The sequence below is a fragment of the Chiloscyllium punctatum genome, chromosome 13 (assembly GCF_047496795.1).
Source record: "Chiloscyllium punctatum isolate Juve2018m chromosome 13, sChiPun1.3, whole genome shotgun sequence".
Lineage (NCBI taxonomy): Eukaryota > Metazoa > Chordata > Chondrichthyes > Orectolobiformes > Hemiscylliidae > Chiloscyllium > Chiloscyllium punctatum.
This window is the reverse complement of record NC_092751.1, coordinates 93,892,894-93,914,869: the sequence shown is the minus strand read 5'-3', so window position 1 is coordinate 93,914,869 and position 21,976 is coordinate 93,892,894. Positions and strand designations below refer to the sequence as shown.

The window sequence follows — 21,976 nt, the reverse complement described above, 5'->3', positions numbered from 1 at the left end:
GAGAGGCTGAATAGACTGGGGTTGTTTTCCCTGGAATGTCTGAGGCTGAGGAGTGACCTGAGAGAGGTTTATCATGTAATGTTGGGCTTGGATAGGGTAAATAGACCCTGGGTTTCTCTGGGTTGGGGGAGTCCAGAACCAGAGGGCATAGGTTTCGGGTGAGATGGAAAAGATTTAAAAGGGACCTAAGGGGCAACTTTTTCACACAGAGGTTGGTGCATTTTTGAAATGAGCTGCCGGACAAAGTGGTGGAAGCTGATACTATTACAGCATTTAAAAGGCATTTGGATGGGTACATGAATAGGAAGGATATGGGCCAAGTGCTGTGAAATGGGAGTAGATTAATTTAGGATATAAGGTCAGCATGGATCAGTTGAACCAAAGGGTCTGTTTCCATGCAGCATGTCTCTGATTCCATGGATGTACCTATCCAAATGTCTTTTGAATGTTCTAACTATACCTCCATCCTGCACTTCGTTGGGCAGTTCATTCCACACATAAACCAGTTTGTGTTTCTAAAACAAAAGATATGCCCTTTTAAAAACATTTTCCTCTCACCTTACAAATATGCCCCCAGTTTTGAACTCCTCCATCCCAGGGAAAAGACATTTGCTATTCACTTTATCTATGCCCCTTATGATTGTATAAACCTATCTAAGGATTTCTCTCAACTTCCTATACTCCATTGAAAAAGTCCTAGCCTATCCAGCGTATTTTCTAACTCAAACCCTCCATTCCTGGCAATATCCTGGTAAATCTTTTCCAAACCCTGTCCAGTTTAAGAATGTCTTTCCTGTAACAGGGCAACCAGAACTGCATAACTTACTCCAGAAGAGGCCTCCCCAACATCCTGTACAACCTCAACATGACATCCCAACTCCTGTATGGGGGGTAGCACAGTGGCTCAGTGGTTAGCACTGCAGCCTCACAGCGCCAGGGACCCGGGTTTGATTCCCGCCTTGGACCACTGTCTGTGTGGAGTTAAATTAAACTCCATCTGCCCCTCCTCAGCCTATTGACCCAATTGATTAAGACCGCTTCGTAATGTTAGATAACCTTCTTTACTGTCCACTACAAGACCGATTTTGATGTCATCTGCAAACTGGCTAACCATGCCTCCTATGTTCTCATTCAAATCATTTATAATCACCCTCTGTCTCCTACCATACAACCAATCGGCAAGCTCACCCAAATCCCATATTGTCTAACTTTACTAATTAGTGCACCACACTTGTACTTCTTTCAATTGAGTGTACTCTATTCTTTGCTTATAATGTGGCCTCCTTCATATTGAGGAACCAAATGTAGACTAGATTAGTGCTTTGCAACACCTATGATCAGTCCACAAATGTAACCTTGAGCTTTCTATTGCTTGTCATTTTGTGTATCCAGTTGGCTTTAACTCTAAAGAAAATATCATTGATATTGGATGTTGCCAGACCTGTCGAGTTTTTTTTTGTGAGCACTTGGTTTGTATTTCCAGCAACTCCAGTGTTTTTGTTTTTATGTACCTCATTAATATCTTATTTTTCTTTTTAGACAATAAATCCAATTGCATTAATGACAAGGGAAAAGATTACAGGGGAACAAGGGACTATACAGAATCTGGCAAAGAATGCTTGCAATGGGACTCATTTGTTGTTCTTCAAAGAAAATACAATGCACAGAGGTCAAATGCAGTAAAGTTGGGTCTTGGAAGTCACAACTACTGCAGGTAGATTTTGTCTTTTTATACTTAGGTGATTTGGCCTCTCTGCCTGAAATGATTTATTTGTATTTCAAATCACAATAAAATAATGGAGGAAATATTCTGAAATGTAACTAGCCAGACTTCCTGGTCCATTTTTTTCAAAACTAAATTCAAATTTATTTATTAACAATTAAATTTCTGTGTTATTGTGAAAATTCCATGTTTGAAAGATTGTTAATAATAGCAAATAAAGTAACATACCCTGAGATTACTTTTACAACCAGATTTCTAAAACAGCTGAAATAGCTAGTTATTTTAGAGTTCTGGTCAATCCTAATCACTGTTTGTTTTCTCATCTACAATTTATTTGAGCAGCTGTAGGAATACATATCAAATTGTTAAAGTTCTTTTAATGTGAGAATTAAGTGAGAGTAATTGAGCCGACAGGAATATCTAAATACAACATTTATGACAGCTTACAAAAATGGCCAAGTATTTTTGACTTTATAGATATTCCCCAGAAAAATTCCTAATAACCTTTTCATCTTGACTATTTTGGCCATGTCTTTCCAGATAGAAAGAAAATTGACTATATAAAAAAAACCATAAGAATCTGGAATTGCTTAGTAGAAAGTGAAAATAATTCATGAATTTGCATTATTTTCTGATGAGTGGAGTACCATCAGAAACATTAATCTATATTTTTCTGTCAGTCTGTTACTGACTCACTTGTGTTGCTCACTTTCTACTTGTTTACATCTGATTAATGAATTCATTTTCTTGGCCATCAGTTTCCTAATGTGTTCTCACTGTTTAAATATTTCTACTATAAAGGAATCCAGGTCATGCTAAAAAGCCTTGGTGTTATGTTCAGGGTTCAATGTACAGGGAATACTGTAATATCTCCAAATGTGAAAAAGTTGGTAAGTGAAAATTTTATCATGAATTGCTCTTGGAAAACGATTTAAAGTAATAATTTGAAAACATTTTCTTGAAATGAATAATTTGTAATTGTTACATTAACAGACTGCCTGGTTATTCTAAGTACAGGGAGTATTAAAAGATCTGTTCTACCTGTATGTTGAGATGGATGGAATACATTTCCCATAATGCAGGCTGTATCAATCACACATCAGCTTCTCCCACTGTCCATCTGATTCTCCTTCACTTCTAACACCTAACCTTCACTGACACTGCACCTGGTCAAATTCTGTCACCATTCATTTTAAATTCTTGTTTTTATTGCACAACCCCAAGTTGTTTTTCTGCACTTGACTATCCCTGGACAATCCACCCAGTTTAAAAAAAAAATTCCACTGGGCTTCACTATGCCTGGAATACATTCTCCATTAACCCAAGAAATTCGACTTTCATACTCACAACTATCTAACCCTTGGCTCTCGATTATTTGTGATGCTTGATTAGATATTAATCTATTCAACTAAATTCCACATTTTCTAGCTTTGAAACCCTTCCCTTTAATAGAACACTTTTTTTTTCCTGTCATGGTCATTCCTCCAAATTTGAAGGACTGCAGCATCAAGAAGTATTTCTCTTCTCCTCTCATTCCATTTCCATATTTAATTGTCTTTGCCTCTGTACTATACTGCTGACCAACCAAGTTTCCTTTCTTAATTACTACACTAGCTAACATTGCAAATGGTTTACTTTTCTGGTAAATTGCCTGTCCTTTTGATGTGGAGATACCAGTCTAGGGTGGACAAAGTCAGAAGTCATATGTCACCAGGTTATAGTCCAACAGGTTTATTTGAAATTAAACAAGCTTTTGGAGCGCAGCCCTTTGGCCCCTCTCACTGCACCTGACAAAGGGGCTGTGTTCTGAAAGGTTGTGTGATTTCAAATAAATCTGTTGGACTATAATCTAGTGTTGTCTGACTTCTGACTCTCTCTCCTTCTGAAAAATGGCATCAACAACACCTTATCAAAAATAAACAATTTTGATTCTTCTTTATTTCGAACTACCATTTTAGCCCATTTCCAACTTTCCATTTTTGCACAATTTGGAGTTGCTCAAATCCACACTCCCCTTTGATCACAATTTTTGCTTTCAAATCTTGAATCAAGTTTCTGCCATGCCACAAGACAAAATATTCTGAAAGTCACAAAGAATGACACTAGGAGAAAGTGAGGACTGCAGATGCTGGAGCTTAGAGTTGAGAGTGTGGTGCTGGAAAAGCACAGCAGGTCAGACAATATCTGAGGAGCAGGAAAATTGACATTTTGGGCATAAGCCCCTCATTCCTGATGTAAGGCTTATGCCCGAAATGTCAATTCTCCTGCTCCTCGGATGCTGCCTGACCTGCTGTGCTTTTCCAGCACCACACTCGACACAAAGAATGATCCATTCTATTAATATGAAAGCCTTGCACTATTAGATTACTTACAGTGTGGGAACAGGCCCTTCGACCCAACAAGTCCACACCGACCTGCCGAAGCGCAACCCACCCAGACCCATTCCCCTACACTTACCCCTTCACCTAACACTATGGGCAATTTAGCATGGCAAATTCACCTAACCTGCACATTTTTGGAGTGTGGGAGGAAGCCGGAGCACCCAGAAGAAACCCACGCAGACACTGGGAGAATGTGCAAACTCCACACAGACAGTTGCCTGAGGCGGGAATTGAATCCAAGTCTCTGGTGCTGTGAGGCAGCAGTGCTAACCACTGTGCCACCGTGCCACCCATTTCTCTTCAGCTTTCTTATTGCACTGCACTGTTGCCATTACTATGTGACAAATAACTTTAAACAAAAGATGTGAGGTTTCCAGTTTTAAGACTTACACTTAAACAAAAAAAAGGATGCTATATAAGTAAGCAATACAATATTTCAGTAACTAAAATACTAGTGATTGGCATCGCTCTAGGCAACTAATACAACTGAAATTGTCATCACAGCTGCCAAACTTAGTTCACTCCACATGATATTAGTAAATAGCTGAATGATTTGATACCGAAAAGACTATGGCTTCTGACAACATTTGGCAATTGCACAGAAGACTTATCCTCCAGAATTCCCTGCACATAAAGCCAAACATTGACATATAGTAGTTCATGTGAATAACTACCGAAGGATGTCCTGTCCACAAAACTTAAGGACAAATTCAACCTGATGAATTACCAATTTGTTTGTCTTCATCAGCAAATTGATGGAATAGTTCATCTACAGTGCAGTCAAGCAGCAGTTGCACAGCAATTGCTCCCTGACACACTCACATAGGGTCACAGAAGTGCCACTCAGTTCCTGACCTCATTATAACCTTGACTTAAAAAAGGACAAAAGAGCTGAACTCTAGAGGTCAGATAAGGATGACAGCCCTCCGAACCAAGGCAGCATTTGACGCTGTTTCACATTAAGGAGTCCCAGCAAAGCTGGAATCATCAGAACCCTGGGAAAATTCTCTATTGATTGGAGACATTCCAAGCATTCAAGTGTTGACAGTGATTGAAGGTCAATCATCTCAGTCCAAGTGCATCACTGCAGGAGCCACTAACTGTAATATTGTCAGAGCAACTCTTTTCAATTACTTCATCAATTCATCAGTTAGCAACCCCCCCCCCCCCTCCTATTCGCCATCACAAGGTCAGAAATGGGGAATGATTGCACTATGTTGAGCATCATTTACAACTCTTCAGATATTGAAGTTACCTTGACCATATGCAACAAAACCAGATTAACAGGCTTGGGCTGACAAGTAACAATTAACATTCATGATACACAAATGTTACAAGTGACTATTTCAAGTAAGAGGAAATATAACTATCTCCCCTTGACATTCAATATTCTTCCACTATCAACATTCTGACCAGAAACTCACCTATACTGTACTGTGGCCACAAATGCAGATTGAAGTGAGGAATTCTGTAGCTCGTTATTGATCTTCAGTTCCCCCAATGCCTATCCACCATATACAAGTTAGGAATATAATGAAATACTCTCACTAGTCTCGAACGGTGCAGCTCCAAACACCAAGAAAGCTCAATGTCATCCAGGACCACGCAGCCTGCTTGATGAGGGCTGCATTACCTTTAATGTTTGCCCCATTCACCACTGACAAATACTGGCAGATATACCAATAAAAAGATGCATCACAGCGATTTGCCCAGACGTCTCCAACAGCTCCTTCCAAACCTGCGATCTCCACCTTCTGAAAGGACAAGGGCAGCAGATGGTTGGGAACACAAAAACCTGCATGTCCCTTTCCAAGCCACACACCATCCTGAGTTTAAACTATATCCCAGATCTTTCAAGGTCACTGGATCAAGATCCTGAAACTCTCTTCCTCACAGCACTGGTATAGCTTCTACACCTCAAGACAGCAGATGTTCCAGAAGGTAGGACAACAGCATCAAAGGCAGCACAATATCATCCAAGGCAATTAAGGGTAGGCAATAAATGTTGGCCTAGCCAGGGATACCCACATCCCATGAACAACTGAGAAAAAAAAACTATAGCCAGTGCATCTCCACTTGCCCATTCCTTGGCTCCCTCTTCTTCTGAAAGGTTTCCTTGATTGAAACAGTTGAAATTATTTTTAAACTGACTTTTAAAAAATTAGGCTAAATACTTTATTTTTGGTCCGAAGGAACAATAAATACTGTTCATCAGCAAAGCACACTTTCATGAAAGGTATCACCACTGAAAATGTGTAAACATTTGTCCAATTGTTTCAATAACTATTTGCTCAATGGATTCATGCATGTGGAATTTCATTTGACTTTTGCCATATTGTTCTGCTTTCCCTACTGTGCAAGAATTGATTCATAAACTGTGTAGTTCATTCCCACTACTGCACTTAATTGACCATTCTTTTACCATTCTTTTATGTAAACATAGAAATTAGGGCTCTTGTACAGTGGTGATGTCCCCAGTTCCAGTCCAACTTGCTGTGAAGGTGTGTAATAACATCTCTGAACAGGTTGATTAGAAAATATCTTAAACCCAGAAGTTAAGTGTTGATAGGTTGCTCTATCTTAATCCTCAATTATGTTCATGCCTAAAAGTCAAACTTGTGGTTCCAATAAAGCTCTCTGGAAGGTGATGAGGAGTGGTCACACGAGCCTCTTTTTCACTCCTGAACACTGGGATAAATGTGACCAATTGCAGCACAACTGTTACAACTCAACTGAAAGGCGCTAACTTGACATAGACCAGCTATTGAGGCAAGAATGTTATTCGGCTGTTTAAGGGGGCTCTTGTTGAGTAGTAGTAATGTCCCTACCTCTGAGACAGGAGTCTTGGGTTCAAGTCCCACCTGCTCCAGAGGTATGTTGTGCCAACTCCAACAGATTGATTGTAAAATAACTACTTGGTTATTTGGGATAAACTGCATAACAAAATAATTAATGAAATGTTCATACAGTATTATTTGCAAAATAGTTTTTCATATTATTAATTTGACAGAATGTGACCTATTATATATAATGAAAATATCCCTTATCTTTCTGCCACTGTTTAATATTCTTGTAATCATGTGAACAAATCTTTTTCTTTGCAGGATCTAATGCTATTCTTATTGATAGTTTAGGATGTTAAAACCTGCATTCAAATTAAGTAATAAATATTGTGCTAACCTATTAATTTATCTCCATAGAGTCCAAGTGTGGCCAGAGGGAACATAAAATGAACAAGATTGTTGGAGGAAATGAGGCTGCCATTGAATCTCACCCTTGGCAAGCAGCACTCTACATAACTGATAGGCGATCCAAAAGTTCATACTTTCAATGTGGAGGAAGTCTGATCCACTCTTGCTGGGTTCTGACAGCTGCACACTGTATTAACCCAATGTAGGTTATATTCACAACCATTTATGCCCACAGCTACGCATATTTTTGTGATGTAAAAGTGAAAATATTAGTCCCAGTCTTTGATTCTATATTTCAGTCGGGAATGTGGTTTGAGGAACCTAAGCTGTGATGCCATATCCACATCTTTGCCTCATATGGCTTAGAGATAAAAGAATATTTATGATGTTCAGCAAAATCAGTTGCTTCCTGACTTAATCTACCTAACTTTGGGTGTTGACTTTGATTTCTCATATTTGCTTTGACAACAGAGGATCTCAAGAATAGAACAATGAATCCTTGCCTTGCCACGTGAACATCCATGTTCTTTGCACACATATTTCTTCACACCTTCAAAAATAAAATGATAAAAATTTGTTTTAAATGGTTAAATTGCCTTAATCTAATCATTGTTCAGATCAGGCTTATTTTGTTCAATCTGACAGTTATGTCCTTTCAAGTTGGCTTAAACAGAGTGATTCTTGCACATTCCATATTATAGCCTTTACAGCATCTTTTTCCCTGAAGACACTTGTCACAGAAATTGACAACATAACAGTAGTTTTTTTTTCACATTATATGTAATATATGCACATAAAACTTGATGGCAGCGTGAACTTTCAGCTCAAGCTGATTACTCCCCCTGATGAAAAAGCAGAAACATGAGCTTAATTTGAAAATTGTCCCATTGAGTTTGAACATTTGGAATTGTCATAGCAAAAATTAATTTCAGCAATCAACTAGAATGTAACATTACCTTTCACTTCTTCCCAAGGCTGATTTAGATCTTTGGCCAAAAGTAACATGCATTGGATCTGCTATCCCTCTCCTGTGAACTTTATTCAATTATTGCACTTGATGTTTCCACGCTATGTGAAATATTATCGGCAGTCAGACAGTTGGTTATCAGTGTAACATTTTCTAAATATCTTTCTATAAAAAGTTTATTGATGACAGATTATATTTAGAAACTCCTCTAACAAGAAAAGATTGAGGAACTGTGAGATAATCTTGATCTTTGTGAATCTGACACAAAAATTAATTTTTTGTGTAAATGAAAATCTAGATCCCTAGGAGAGGCCTCTTGGTTCCGCGATCGGTCAAATAAACAGTAGCAGCTCGGTCTGATTTTAGCAAGATTTAACAATTTATTACGACGCCGGGCTCAGGTTATCTTGCAACACAGGTTTTCCAGAGTCTGTGTATTCTGAAAAAGCTGCTGCGCTTAGCTTAAAACACAAGCAATGTTTATAGGTCTCTTAACAATGAGAACAGCCTTAACTGCAAAATTAATCCAATAAAATGACAAATAGACATAAAATTAAGCCAATGATATTTCCTGGGAACTACTTATTTGCACGTTTTTATCTCTTTGCACCTACGTCTAAGATACTTTTAATAATGTCATATCTTGCTTCGTTAATTTATACTATTAACAGGACATTATTTGCTAACATCTTTCAATTAGTTCAGGAATGCAGTTTTCAGCAGAGTCAGATGCCATTACAACAAATTTGTTAATTTGTTCCTAGAAGCCATTTTGTTATGTTATTTTAAGTTACTTTAGATTTAGATTAGATTCCCTACAGTGTGGAAACATGCCCTTCAGCCCAACAATTCCACGCCGACCCTCCAAAGAGTAACCCAACCAGACCTATTTCCATTTGACTGATGTACCTAACACTATGGACAATTTAGCATGGCCAATTCACCTGACCTGCACATCTTTGGACTGTGGGAGGAAACCAGAGCACCTGGAGGAAATCCACGCAGGCACAGGGAGAATGTGCAAACTCCACGCAGACAGTTGCCTGTGGCTGGAATTGAACCTGGCACCCTGGTACTTACCACTGAGCCACTGTGCCACCCATTACAACAGCCCAAATCCAAATCCTCGTCTCCCTGCTTTGGTCATTCCATGACCACACCAGAGGAAGTGAGGGCATAAAATAGATCAGTCCAATTGAAAGGACACCAGAGACAGCCATACTTTCTCCTCTTCTGGGGAGGAAGTAGGGGTAGACAATGGCACCACCTCATCAGTTGAGGATCTAAAATCTGGATTTAGGCTGTTGTCAGGAGCAACCATTTAATGCATGCGTTTACTAACTACAAAATGGCTTCTTAATGCAAGTAACATAAAATAACATAACAAAATTGCTTCTAGGAGCAAATTAACAAATTGATTTATAATGGCATCGAACTCTGCTGAAAACTGCATTCCTGAACTAATTGAAAGAGATTAGCAAACAATGCCCTGTTCATAGTATGAATTAACTAAGTAAGATATATCAGTATTAAAGTATCTTAGCTGGCCTTGTAGATGCAGGTGCAAAGAGATATTAGCATGCAAACAAGTCCCCAGGAAATATCATTGGCTTAATTTTATGTCTATTTGTCATTTTATTGGACTAATTTTGCAATTGAGGCTGTTCTGTTTGTTAAGAGACCTATAAACATTGCTTGTGTTTTAAGCTCAGCGCAACAGCTTTTTCAGAGTACACAGAGTCTGGAAAACCTGTGTGGCTGGATAACCTGTGCCTGGTGTCAAAATAAATTGTTAAAGTTTGCTAAAACCAGACCGAGGTGCTAGTGTTTATTTGACCGATCACTGAACCGAGAGGCCCCTCCCGGGGGTGCAGATCTTCATAAACAGGAGTTGGACAATATTAATTGAATAATAAATAAGTGACCCAAAATGCTTGTAGATTTTGTGCAAAGTTATAAAGTGTTTTTAAGATTTTCTTTTTCTGTTCAGAATTTCTCATTCATGGTATTATGTAACACTGGGAAAATCTTCAACAAATAAACCTAGTAAAAATGAGCAAACATTTGCAGTGGAAAAAATAATAAGCCATGAAAATTTCAATGATGATACCTTTGACAATGACATAGGTAAGCTAGCTTCTGTTGTTGACATGACATTAGTATAACTTTTCGACAAGATTCAGATTGTAAATCTCAAACTGATTTCTTAATCTAAATTCAAACTCTTGAAATTAAAGAAGAAAAACTTAAAAGTTTTAATTGTTATCTTTTTTCTTTTTAGCTCTGCTAAAGTTAAAATCTCAATCTGGGACGTGTGCAATGGAGTCAAAGTTTGTCCACCCCATTTGTTTGCCTTCTAAACGCCTTATATTTTCTGAAAGCACTCAGTGTGAAGTTTCTGGATATGGGAGGGAAGCTGAGTGTAAGTTGGAAATTTTGGCTTATTTGTCATGCTGTAATGTTTTTTACGTTGAAACAATATATTCATCAGAGAACAACACTCAATGCAACTTACTGCAGGATGTCAACTCAATTTGTGTTGCCACTTTAGTTTGTTGTAGATATCAAACTATAAGTACATAGTAGAATGTAGACATACGCAGCACAGAAAAAAAGAAGCTGATCCTGTAGTAATCCCTATGCTGGATCTTGGAAAGAGGAGCATTTTTATTCAAACCTTCATAGTTTTATTCACAGCCCTTTTATCTTCTCATTCTCAAGTGCCTGGGCAATCTTTTCTTAATTTATGGAATTAACTTCACCAACTTTTCAATTTAAAGATTCTCATCTCCCTCTGGATTATTTGCCAATTATTTTGAATCTAATCAATTTGGGTTTGATTAACGCAGAGGGAAATATTGTTCTCGATCTACCCTAAAACTGCTACCTCCTCACCTCTTTTCCCAAGAAGAACAGTCTTAATTATTCTCATTAGGCCAAACTTTTTCTAGCTAACCACTTATGCTTAATGTTAAGAACATCTAGTCATGAATAATGTCAATAACTTAAGTAATATTTAATTCAGGAAAAGGTTAAATGTGTAATCATAAACTAATTAAAATATTGGGCTTTAAAGAATACCAAATTTCCTGAAGAAATGATAGTAAAAGTCAGAAAGAAAGAGATGGAGCTATGAAATGCTAAGTGGCTAACTGAACAAAGAAAAATTTACAAGTGTGATATCTGTAATCCTTGCAGTAATTGCTTTGCAGAAAAACGTTTTGTTTTGGAGCTAGACTCACATTAGTGATGACCAAAGTAAGTGATAGTTAGTTGACTTGCAATATAAGCTGAGTAACAAACATAAACTAACTTCATCAGTGAAAGTAGATAAAGCTTAAACTCAGTTTGAATTTTATTGAGATCGGGGACTGGAAGTTTGCCTGGTTTGAAACTAGTGGAAGAATCTCCAATGGTTCCAACAGAGTCATATTAAGAGTCAAGAGACTGAGGCATCTTCAGTCAAGACAGAATAAAACCTCTGACAATGGCTAGAACTGATGGGAATTAAAGATAGTTTCCAGAGCAGTATGGCATACCTCTGTGTAATTCCTATGGAAGGAAACAACTTAAAGTCTAACATCTTATAAGAAAATTCTTAGGTGGATTAAGTAGTAAACATTCGTGTGAAACACTTAATAGTTCTAAACCATGCGGTTTTGTTAATAGTGTTAATTTGGTCACTATTTTTATATGCAATAAAATGAAACCTGGTGTTGCACTGTTGGCTAAAATAGGGTACTTAGCTTTCTCTTTAAATGTTAGGAGATCGTAACATTTATATGTCAGGTTTGAAATTAATGGTACTGGCTCATTTTTACTTGTAATCTCTCCTTGCCTTGCATATCAACTCAGGCAATTTTCTCCAGTAATTTCCATTATATTCTTGGTTGCTAATTGAGTCTTGCTTTTAACATATTTCACAAGTCTCTTTTTGCTGTTTTGTTTTTCATTTATTTTGTTTGCTATCCAAGACACATGAGCTGGGGATACTCTAACTTTACTCTTGAAAGTAACATACCTAAATATACCAGAAACCTTTCCCGTCCTTGCTGCTTGCATTTCTTATACGGTTGCTGCTCTTGAACTGGTTGTTCTAAAAAAGTTTAGATTTTGTAGAACATGTCTATATATGTTGACCTAAATATTTCCAGGACTTTATTTGAACTGTGTTGCAAGCCAACAAACTTTCTCAAGAAATCTATGCTGCTAAGACATTAATGCATACTTTTTTTTTGTTTTATTTCAGTTTCTCCTTTCTACTCCAAATTCCTGAAGGAGGCAAGAGTGAATTTGATTTCACAGCAAAAATGTAGGTCTCCTGAATATTATGGAAAGAAATTAACTGAAAACATGTTGTGTGCTGCCCATCATAACTGGAAGGAAGATGCTTGTAAAGTAAGTAAACAGAACCAAATTCATTGAAATTTTCAAATGAAATTCACAAAATCAGAGGAAATCAAATTTATTAAAAGTAAACTGTACCGTACAATGCTTTTGACACTCAGTCCTTGTTTCTTTTTAAACTTGGGATTAAATGTAAATGTCATCAGTGTTTTGCACAGGAAAAAGGAGGCTTTTCGGCTAATTTAGACTCTAAATTGGGTACTATAAATTAAATCTGAATTGTGTTCAGAAACTAATATTAATAAACACTGTGAAAGAAAGACTATTAGCATAGACAAATAAGAGACTGAAAAAGTAAAGAAACTTAATTTAATCTTTTTGAACATCAACATGCTAGATTTTGTATCAAAGGATTTATGAATGTTCTGAATAAAGGCACTCCTAGGTAGCAGGGAACACAGTGTAAATAAATTTTACATTATTTGCTGGAGGGATGTTCTTGATGACCAGACAGTCCAGAACCAGGAGTCTAATGATATGGGGTAGGTCATTTCATACTAAAATGTGGAGAAATATTTTTACTCAGTGTAGTGAGCCTATGGAATTCTGTGCTACAAAAAGTGGTTGAGGCCAAAACATTGAATGTTTTCAAAAAGGAGTTAGATGCAGTTTTTAGGGTTAAAGGGATTAAAGTGTTCAGAGAGGAAACGGGAGCAGGGTTCTGATTTGAATGATCAGCCAAGATCACACTGAAATGGTGGAGCAAGCTCTAAAGAGCCAAATGGCCTAAACCTGCTCCTATTTTTGATCTTTCTATGAAAGAGACAAGAGTGGGTCTAAGACTTTGATTTTAGATGCACTTAACGGCAACGATGTGGTGATGAAAGCTGAGCCAGGATACGAGGCAAAGGAGTAAATCAATTCCGAAATAGAGCAGAGGTGGTTAAGAATACTCAGAATATATATATTTCTGCTGTAAAGAAAATGTTGAAGAGGACAGCCCATCATCCAGGTTAACTAAAGAATTTAAGGGAAGTTTCAAACTTAGTCAATTAAAGTCAATTAATTCAGTAGCTGCTATATTGTTGCTGCTTGTATGTACTGATAAATTAAGATCAAATTTAATTATAGTCTAGTTCAAGATCTGACCATGAAAAGATGCACTGAATTGGCTTTACCATGTCAAAGAGCATAATATAAGTAATAAGTAATAAGCAAAGTAATAATTTTTATCCTCTATTTAAATGACAGGGAGATTCTGGTGGACCTCTTGTATGTGAAAACAATGGACGAATGAATCTTTATGGAATAACCAGCTGGGGAGATGGGTGTGCCCGACCAAATAAACCAGGCGTTTACACAAGAGTTTTAAATTACATCCAGTGGATTGAAGAAAACATGATTTAGGAGATTTTAAAATCACTCATCTCATTATCAGCTGATCAGTTACCTTAATGATTTGCAGGAAAGTTTGTGTGTCTGATACAATGATCCAATCTACCTCATTTCTGTAATTTGTAGTTTTGATGAAGTTGTTAAAGTGTCATCTAAGATACATTTTACAAACGCTACATTTTAAATCTTGTCTGTGTCAGCAATCTCTTTACTTTTCATTTGATGTAGCTAACCCTAAACTTATTTTTTGAGAAAATATTATGCCTAATACAGCTGTACAGGATATTGGTTAGGCCACTTTTGGAATATTGTGTGCATTTGTGGTCTCCCTCCAGTTGGAAGGAGGTTTTGTAAATTTGAAAGGGTTCAGAAAAAGTTTATAAGGATGTTCCCAGGGTTGGAGGATTGGAACCAATCGGGAGAGGTGAATAGGCTTGGGGCTGTTTTCCCTGGAGTGTTGGATGCAGACGGATGACCTTCCTGAGATTTATAAAATCATGAGGGGCATGGATAGAGTAAATAGACAAGGTCTTTTCCCTAGAGTGGGTGAGTCCAGAACTAGAAGGCATTGGGTTAGAGGGGAGAGATTTAAAAAGGGACCTAAGAGACAACTTTTTCATGCAGAGGGTGGCATATATATGGAATGAGCTGCCAGAGGAAGTGGAGGAGGCTAGCACAATTACAATATTTCAAAGACAGAGATGGGTACATGAATAGGAAGGGTTGCGAGGGATATGGGCCAAGTGCTGGCAAATGGGATGATTAGAATATCTGGTCAACATGGATGAGTTGGACCGAAGGGTCTGTTCCATGCTGTACATCTCTATGACTAACTTCATAGTATTGTGGGTCATAAGACATTAAAATAGGAGCAGAAGTAAGGCCTTCAGCCTTGAGAATCCACTCTACCATTCAATAATATCATTAACTTTTTCTGTCTAATCAGTGTTAAGAATGCTGTTCATTTTGTTAGCATTCACAAATATTTTTTAAAGTTAGATTAGATCTCAGATACATTGTACAAATTCTTTTCTGCTTTTAATAGTCATTTGATATGTACTATGAATTACCTGTCTGTTTGAAATTTGTTTAATTTGAACACTTGAATTACACATAAATTGATCCCAGAAAGCCATACAAAATCCTATTGTATATATTTCGGTAGGAATACCTTTTCTCTTAAGGGTTTTATGCATGATCAAACCCATGTCTAAATTATGAATATTTTCAAAGCTATGACATTCATCAAGATAATATTAAATTTACTTTGTAAAATTGTGACTACATTTTGTATTCTTATGATAATTTCAGTTGTGCTTGTCAGTGGTTTCAACAACCAGTGGTTGGACCAAACCTAACAAATGTTATCTTTTATTTAATTACTAAATGCTATATTTGGATACTATCTTATATTTTATTTACAAGGACAGTGTCAATATTTTAATGGATAAATTCACAAGTTGTTCCAAGTTAATGTATAGTGTTAAATGAGGTATTTATCCAGTTTGTATTAAAAATACCAAATAAAGTACATAATCCTGTAAAATTTCAAATTACTTAGATAGGCTTTTTCAAAAGTATAGCATTTGAAATAGCATGCCAGGGATTGGGTGTACGTTTTTAAAGATAGTATTAATTTTGTTGTCCTCTAGGTAGTTCCATTTTGTGTCAAATGAAGCTGTGAAAAATGGCTAAGGAAAGTTCTAAGTTTATTTATCATTTCATTTATGTAATGAACGGAAATGTCTAGTGCTATACTAGTGATAATGTCTGAAATTGTATTACATTGTATTTTAATAGTCCCATGATAGTTCATATAAATTTTAATGATCGTAAATAGTCAAATAAATTTAATTTTTGAAATACATATTTTTATTTATAGTTCCTGTGCTTATAACAATTACAGAATGTCACTCATCAAGTAAAATGCTAATTAGGAAATAAATCACAGGTCACAACTTAGCTCTTGGCGTTTGACTTGAACCTACTTTATAGTTCACTTCAAGTCCTCATACAAAGTGGTTTTGGTTAGAGACTAAATTGTTCAAGTTTAAGATAATTGAAGCAATTAATTGATATTGAAATTCATGTTCAGTTAATTTTATTTGCAATTTGTAACATCGGTACTTTGTTCACTGAGAAAATTGCATTCATTTCGGATACACACAGCTATCTTAAAACCTGAAATGTCAAATAGAAATGACAATTACAGATGTAAAAAAAAACGATGTGTTACTGACTTAGTGAGTGAGTTAGTACAAAGCTTTTTGTCAATGCAGCAATGTTCAAATCATTAGAAAAATAGCAGTGTTTTAAATGTTCTAGATTCAGTTAAGAGCATCTCTACTTATTTATATTGTTGATCTTATGTATGAAACACAGATTGCTGTGTTTCATACATAAGATCAACAATATAAATAAGTAGAGATGCTCTTAACTGAATCTAGAACATTTAAAACACTGCTATTTTTCTAATGATTTGAACATTGCTGCATTGACAAAAAGCTTTGTACTAACTCACTCACTAAGTCAGTAACACATCGTTTTTTTTTAAAATCTGTAATTGTCATTTCAGGTTTTAAAATGGAGAGGAGCAGACAAAGGCAGCACATACTCAGGTCAGAGAGAGAGAGAGAGAGAGAGAGAGAGAGAGAGAGAGAGAGAGAGAGAGAGAGAAATCCACATTGCTGACTGATACAGCAGTGAACCTGTGCAATTACTGCCTTTGTTGTTGAATTCATGTATTGCTGGACATATTGGATATAGAGAGAGTTAGGCAGGAATTTAAAAAAAGGAGGTCCTCGACATTAGTAATATATAGATTACTCCTGTACTATGAGCTAGTGAGGGTAGAAATAGGAGGATAGAGCAAATGAATGCATGGCTGAAGAGCTGGTGTATGGGAGAAGGATTCACATTTTTGGATCATTGGAATCTCTTCTGGGGTAGAAGTGACCTGTACAAGGATGGATTGCACCCAACGGAAGGGGACTAATATACTGGCAGGGAGAATTGCTAGAGTTGCTCGGCAGGTTTTAAACTAGTAAGTAGGAGGGGTGGGGGAGTGGGATAAGACCCCAGTGAGGAAAAAGATCAACCTGAGACTGGTACAGTTAAGAAAAGAAGCAAAGGCAAACAAACAATCAGGGCAGGCAGGGACAAAGTAGAGGACAAGGTCAGACTGATAAAATAAGCTGTATTTATTTCAATGCAAGAGGCCTACAGGGAAGGCATATGAACTCAGGGCATGGTTAGGAACATGGAACTGAGACATCATAGCAATTACAGAAATGTGCCTCAAGGAAGGACGGGACTGGCAGCTTAATGTTCCAGGATACAAATGCTACAGGAAGGACAAAGGGATGCAAGAGAGGAAGAGTGCAGTATTTGATAAAGAAAGCATTATAGCTGTACTGGGGAAGGATATTCTCGGAAATATATCCAGGGAAGTTATTTGGGTGGAACTGAGAAATAAGAAAGGGATTAGATTAGATTAGATTACTTAGTGTGGAAACAGGCCCTCCGGCCCAACAAGTCCACATCGCCCCGCCGAAGCGTAACCCACCCATACCCCTACATCTACATCTACCCCTTACCTAACACTATGGGCAATTTAGCATGGCCAATTCACCTGGCCTGCACATCTTTGGACTGTGGGAGGAAACCGGAGCACCCGGAGGAAACCCACGCAGACACGGGGAGAACGTGCAAACTCCACACAGTCAGTCGCCTGAGGCGGGAATTGAACCCGGGTCTCCAGCGCTGCGAGGCAGCAGTGCTTACCACTGTGCCACCGTGCCGCCCACCTTATTGGGATTGTGCTATCACCTTATTGGGATTGTACTATAGACCCCCCCACCCCATCGTCAGCAGGAAATTGAGAAACACATTTTTAAGGAGATCTCAGTTGTCTGTAAGAATAGGGTTGTTATGGTAGGGGATTTTAAACTTTCCAAACATAGGCGGTGACTGCTTTGGTGTTAAGGGTTTAGATGGAGAGGAATTTGTTAAGTGTGTACAAGAAAATTTTCTGATTCAGTATGTGGATGTACCTTCTAGAGAAGGTGCAAAACTTGACCTACTCTTGGGAAATAAGGCAGGGCAGGGGACTGAGGTGTCAGTGGGGGAGCACTTGGTTTTAAGGTAGTGATGGAGAAGGATGGACCAGATCTAAAAGTTGAAGTTCAAAATTGTAGAAAGGCTAATTTGGATGGTATTAGGCAAGAACTTTCAAAAGCTGACTGGAGGCAGATGTTGACAGGTAAAAAGGACAGCTGGAGAATGGGAAGCCTTCAGAAATTAGATAAGCTGAATCCCGAGACAGTATATTCCTGATAGGGTGAAAGGAAAGGCTGATAGGTTTCGGGAATGCTGGATGGCAAAAGAAATGGAGGGTTTGGTTAAGAAAAAGGAGGAAGCATATGTCAGGTACAGACAGGATAGATCTAGAGAACCCTTTGAAGAATATAAAGGCAGTAGGAGTACACTTAAGAGAAAATCAGGAGGACAAAGGGGACACGAGATAGCTTTGGCAAATAGAGTTAAGGAGAATCCAAAGGGTTTTTACAAATACATGATGGACAAAAGAGTAACTCGTGAGAAAATAGCGCCCCTCAAAGATCAGCAAAGTGGCCTTTGTGTGGAGCTGCAGGAGATGGGGGAAGATACTAAATAAGTATTTAGCATTAGTGTTCATTGTGGAAAAGGACATGGAAGATATAGAATGTAGGGAAATAGTTGGTGATATTTTTTAAAATGTCCATATTACACAGAGGAGGAAGTGCTGGATGTCTTGAAACGCGTAAGTGAATAAATCCCCAGGACCTGATCAGGTGTACCCTAAACATGTGGGAAGCTAGGGAAGTGATTGCTGGGCCCCTTGCTGAGACATTTGTATCATTGATAGACACAGGTGAGGTGCTGCAAGACTGGGGAGGTTGGCCAATGTGGTGCTACTATTTAAGAAAGGTGGTAAGGACAAGCCAGGGAACTATCGACCGGTGAGCTGAACGCTGGGAGTGGGCAAGTTGTTGGAGGGAATCCTTAGGGACAGGATGTATACGTATTTGGAAAGGCAAGGACTGATTAGGGATAATCAACATGGCTTTGTGCATGGGAAATCATGTCTCACAAACTTGATTGAGTTTCTTGAAGAAGAAAGAAAGAGGATTGATGAGGGCAGAGCAGTGGACAATTTAAATGGACTTCAGTAAGGCATTCACCAAGGTTTCCCATGGGAGACTGGTTAGCAAGGTTAGATCTCATTGAATACAAGGAGATCTAGCCATTACGATGCAGACCTGGCTGGTAGGTAGAAGATAGAAGGTGGCGGTGGAGGGTTGTTTTTCAGATTGGAGGCCTGTGACCAGTGGAGTTCCACAAGGATTGCTGCTGGGTCCACTACTTTTCATCATTCATGTAATTGATTTGGATGTGAGCATAAGAGGTATAGTTAGCAAGTTTACAGAGGACACCAAAACTCGAGGTATAGTGAACAATGAAGAAAGTTACCTCAGATTACAATGGGATCTTGATCAAATGGGCCAATGGGCTGAGGAGTTTAATTTAGATAAATACAAGGTGCTGCATTTTGGGAAAGCAAATCTTAGCAGGACGTATACACTTAATGGTAAGGTCCTAGGGAGTGTTGCTGAACAAAGACCTTGGAGGGCAGGTTCATAGCTCCTTGAAAGTGGAGTCATGGGTAGATAGGATAGTGAAGGTGGTGTTTGGTATGCTTTCCTTTATTGGTCAGAGTACTGAGTACAGGGGTTAGGAGATCATGTTGCAGCTGTACAGGACATTGGTTAGGCCATTGTTGGAACACTGCATGCAATACTGGTCTCCTTCATAGTGGAAGGGTTCAAAAAAGACTTACAAGGATGTTTCCAGGGTTGGAGGATTTGAGCTACAGGGAGAGGCTGAATAGGCTGGAGTGTTTTCCCTGGAGTGTTGGAGGCAGAGGGGTGACCTTACAGAGGTCCAGAACTCAAGGGCACAGGTTTAGGGTGGGGGGGAAGAAAGATATAAAAGAGACGAAAGGGGCAACTTTTTCATGCAAAGGCTAGTAGGTGTATGGAATGAGTTGCCATAGGAAGTGGTGGAGGCTAGTACAATTGCAACATTTAAAAGGCATTTGGATGGATATAAGAATAGGAAGGGTTTGGAGGGATATGAGCCGGGTGGTGGCAGGTGGGACTAGATTGGATTGGGATATCTGGTCAGCATGGACAAGTTGGACTGATGGGTCAGTTTCCATGCTGCACATCTGTGATTCTATGACTAATATATGTTGATCTGACTTTTAAGGTTCAATTACCAAACAATCATAGTCATGACAGCAGAGCTAAATATAAATGAGCATTTGTGTTTTACCTATCTATTTTCAACTATTTTACAACCTATGTAATCATCCACAAGTATCAATTTCTTCAGTTTGAACCTCACCTCTTGTCCAACCAGAAATTTGAAGGTTGCATCTCAAACATTAGTCTGTTGACAGAGAAACAAACTGCCAAGAGCATGAATTGCATCATATAAATCGAAGAAAAGCAGCAAATTACAATAAGCAGAGGGAATAGTAAAATTGGCCAACAAATTTTGTTAATGGTTACATACCTTGCAGTGTTAAGTTGTGTACTTCACAGTTGCTGGGCAATATTTCAAAAATTTCAACTTCCAATTTTTATTTAAATCAGGCATTTGCTTTATCTAAGAAATCTCTTTAGTTATTCACAAATATACTGGTATAGCAGCCATATTTTTTGTACTGATTATGTCTCAAAATATTGTCTATTTTTGAGCAAGTGTTTTTATTCGGGGCTAGAATCAATAATCAAATGTCGGTAACCACTTATCCACAAGAGGGCAATGTAGTGAAGTAAGAAAAGTTCATGTAAATTTCAGCTCCAGCAACTGGGATGGTTTCTGGAATGGGTGACAAATCTATATTGCTAGTCTTTAATCCAGACTCCAAGTTGCCAAACTTTAATTTAATACTGGTTAAACTCTGCATAATTTTGAAAATATAACAAGAACAAAGAAAATTACATCATAGCAACAGGCCCTTCAGCCCTCCAAGCCTGCACCGATCCTGATCCTTGATCTAAACCAGTCACCTCTTCTTGAAGGATCTGTATCCCCCTGCTCATTCATGTATCTGTCTAGATACATCTTAAATGACGCAATCATACCCACCTCTACCGGCAACAAGTTCCAGGCACCCAACACCCTCTGCATAAAGAATTTTCCACGCACATCTCCATTAAACCTTTCTCCCCTCACTCGTGATCCCGAGTAACAGAATTCCCCAAATAGTCAAGCTCTGGTGTGAAAAAGAGGCAGCTTCCTCATCATATGTACTTTTCATTACTTACTCTTACAGCAGTGCCATTTCCTTCCATCATTTCTGCAGTGCTGAGTCATGACAGCTCACATACATGTTCTTTATGCCATCCGGTGGGGTTACTCTGAATGATCATAGTCAATTTAAAAAGGCACGAGTGAGTGCAAGGCTGAATTTATTACTCAATGCAAGAAGAAATAAAGCAAGATTACAAAGGAGTGGTGCATCCAAAAAAAGCCACGTTAAAAGAGATATATGGAATAACATTGAAGTTTTGCAAAGAGTTAACAATGGGATGGTGCAGTGTTGATAGTTAAGCAGTTGATTGAAAGATTTTGGCTTATAACATATCTTGAAACCATTGCCACTTAGTTTGGATGCCACTTAGTTTGGATGCCCTAGTCAAGGAAAATATCATCCTTGCATCCAGTCTGTCCAGCTCAGTCAGAATTTAATTTTTCCAATGAGATGCCCTCTCATTCTTTTAATGACAAGCCAGTTGAAATATCTCAGAGATATTATCACAAATTTGGTGCAGACAGAACTAACCCAAGCCTCCAAGTTCAGAGGAAGGGACATTATCACTCTACCATGAGAGCCTGATATGCCCAATGGACCCATCTCACT

General features: G+C 38.1%; 2 protein-coding genes across 11 annotated transcripts in view; one reads left to right on the top strand and one right to left on the bottom strand.

The window, feature by feature from the left end:
• Positions 1 to 15,557, top strand: part of LOC140484680 (salivary plasminogen activator beta-like) — a 45,606-nt gene extending 30,049 nt beyond the window's left edge. For all 4 annotated transcript variants that reach the window (XM_072583290.1, XM_072583289.1, XM_072583287.1 and 1 more), the window contains 7 exons: positions 1,540 to 1,714; positions 2,525 to 2,613; positions 7,305 to 7,497; positions 10,253 to 10,389; positions 10,544 to 10,684; positions 12,512 to 12,660; positions 13,861 to 15,557. In XM_072583290.1, coding sequence (XP_072439391.1) covers positions 1,540 to 1,714; positions 2,525 to 2,613; positions 7,305 to 7,497; positions 10,253 to 10,389; positions 10,544 to 10,684; positions 12,512 to 12,660; positions 13,861 to 14,016 — 1,040 coding nt within the window. In that variant the 3' untranslated portion in view covers positions 14,017 to 15,557. The remainder of the gene's footprint in view (positions 1 to 1,539; positions 1,715 to 2,524; positions 2,614 to 7,304; positions 7,498 to 10,252; positions 10,390 to 10,543; positions 10,685 to 12,511; positions 12,661 to 13,860) is intronic.
• The window catches only part of LOC140484679 (inhibitor of nuclear factor kappa-B kinase subunit alpha-like), a 165,475-nt gene that overhangs the window by 133,227 nt on the left and 10,272 nt on the right, over positions 1 to 21,976 (bottom strand). For 2 of the 7 annotated variants that reach the window (XM_072583283.1, XM_072583280.1), the window contains exons 2-4: positions 21,381 to 21,473; positions 20,452 to 20,515; positions 7,799 to 7,845 (exon numbers count right to left, since the gene is read on the bottom strand). The exons of 1 other annotated variant lie outside the window; for it this stretch is intronic. The gene's annotated coding sequence lies outside the window, so the exon portion shown is untranslated. Of the gene's footprint in view, positions 1 to 7,798; positions 7,846 to 20,451; positions 21,474 to 21,976 lie in introns of all 7 variants that reach the window. 4 more of the 7 variants (XM_072583279.1, XM_072583278.1, XM_072583282.1 and 1 more) reach the window with 3 other exon arrangements.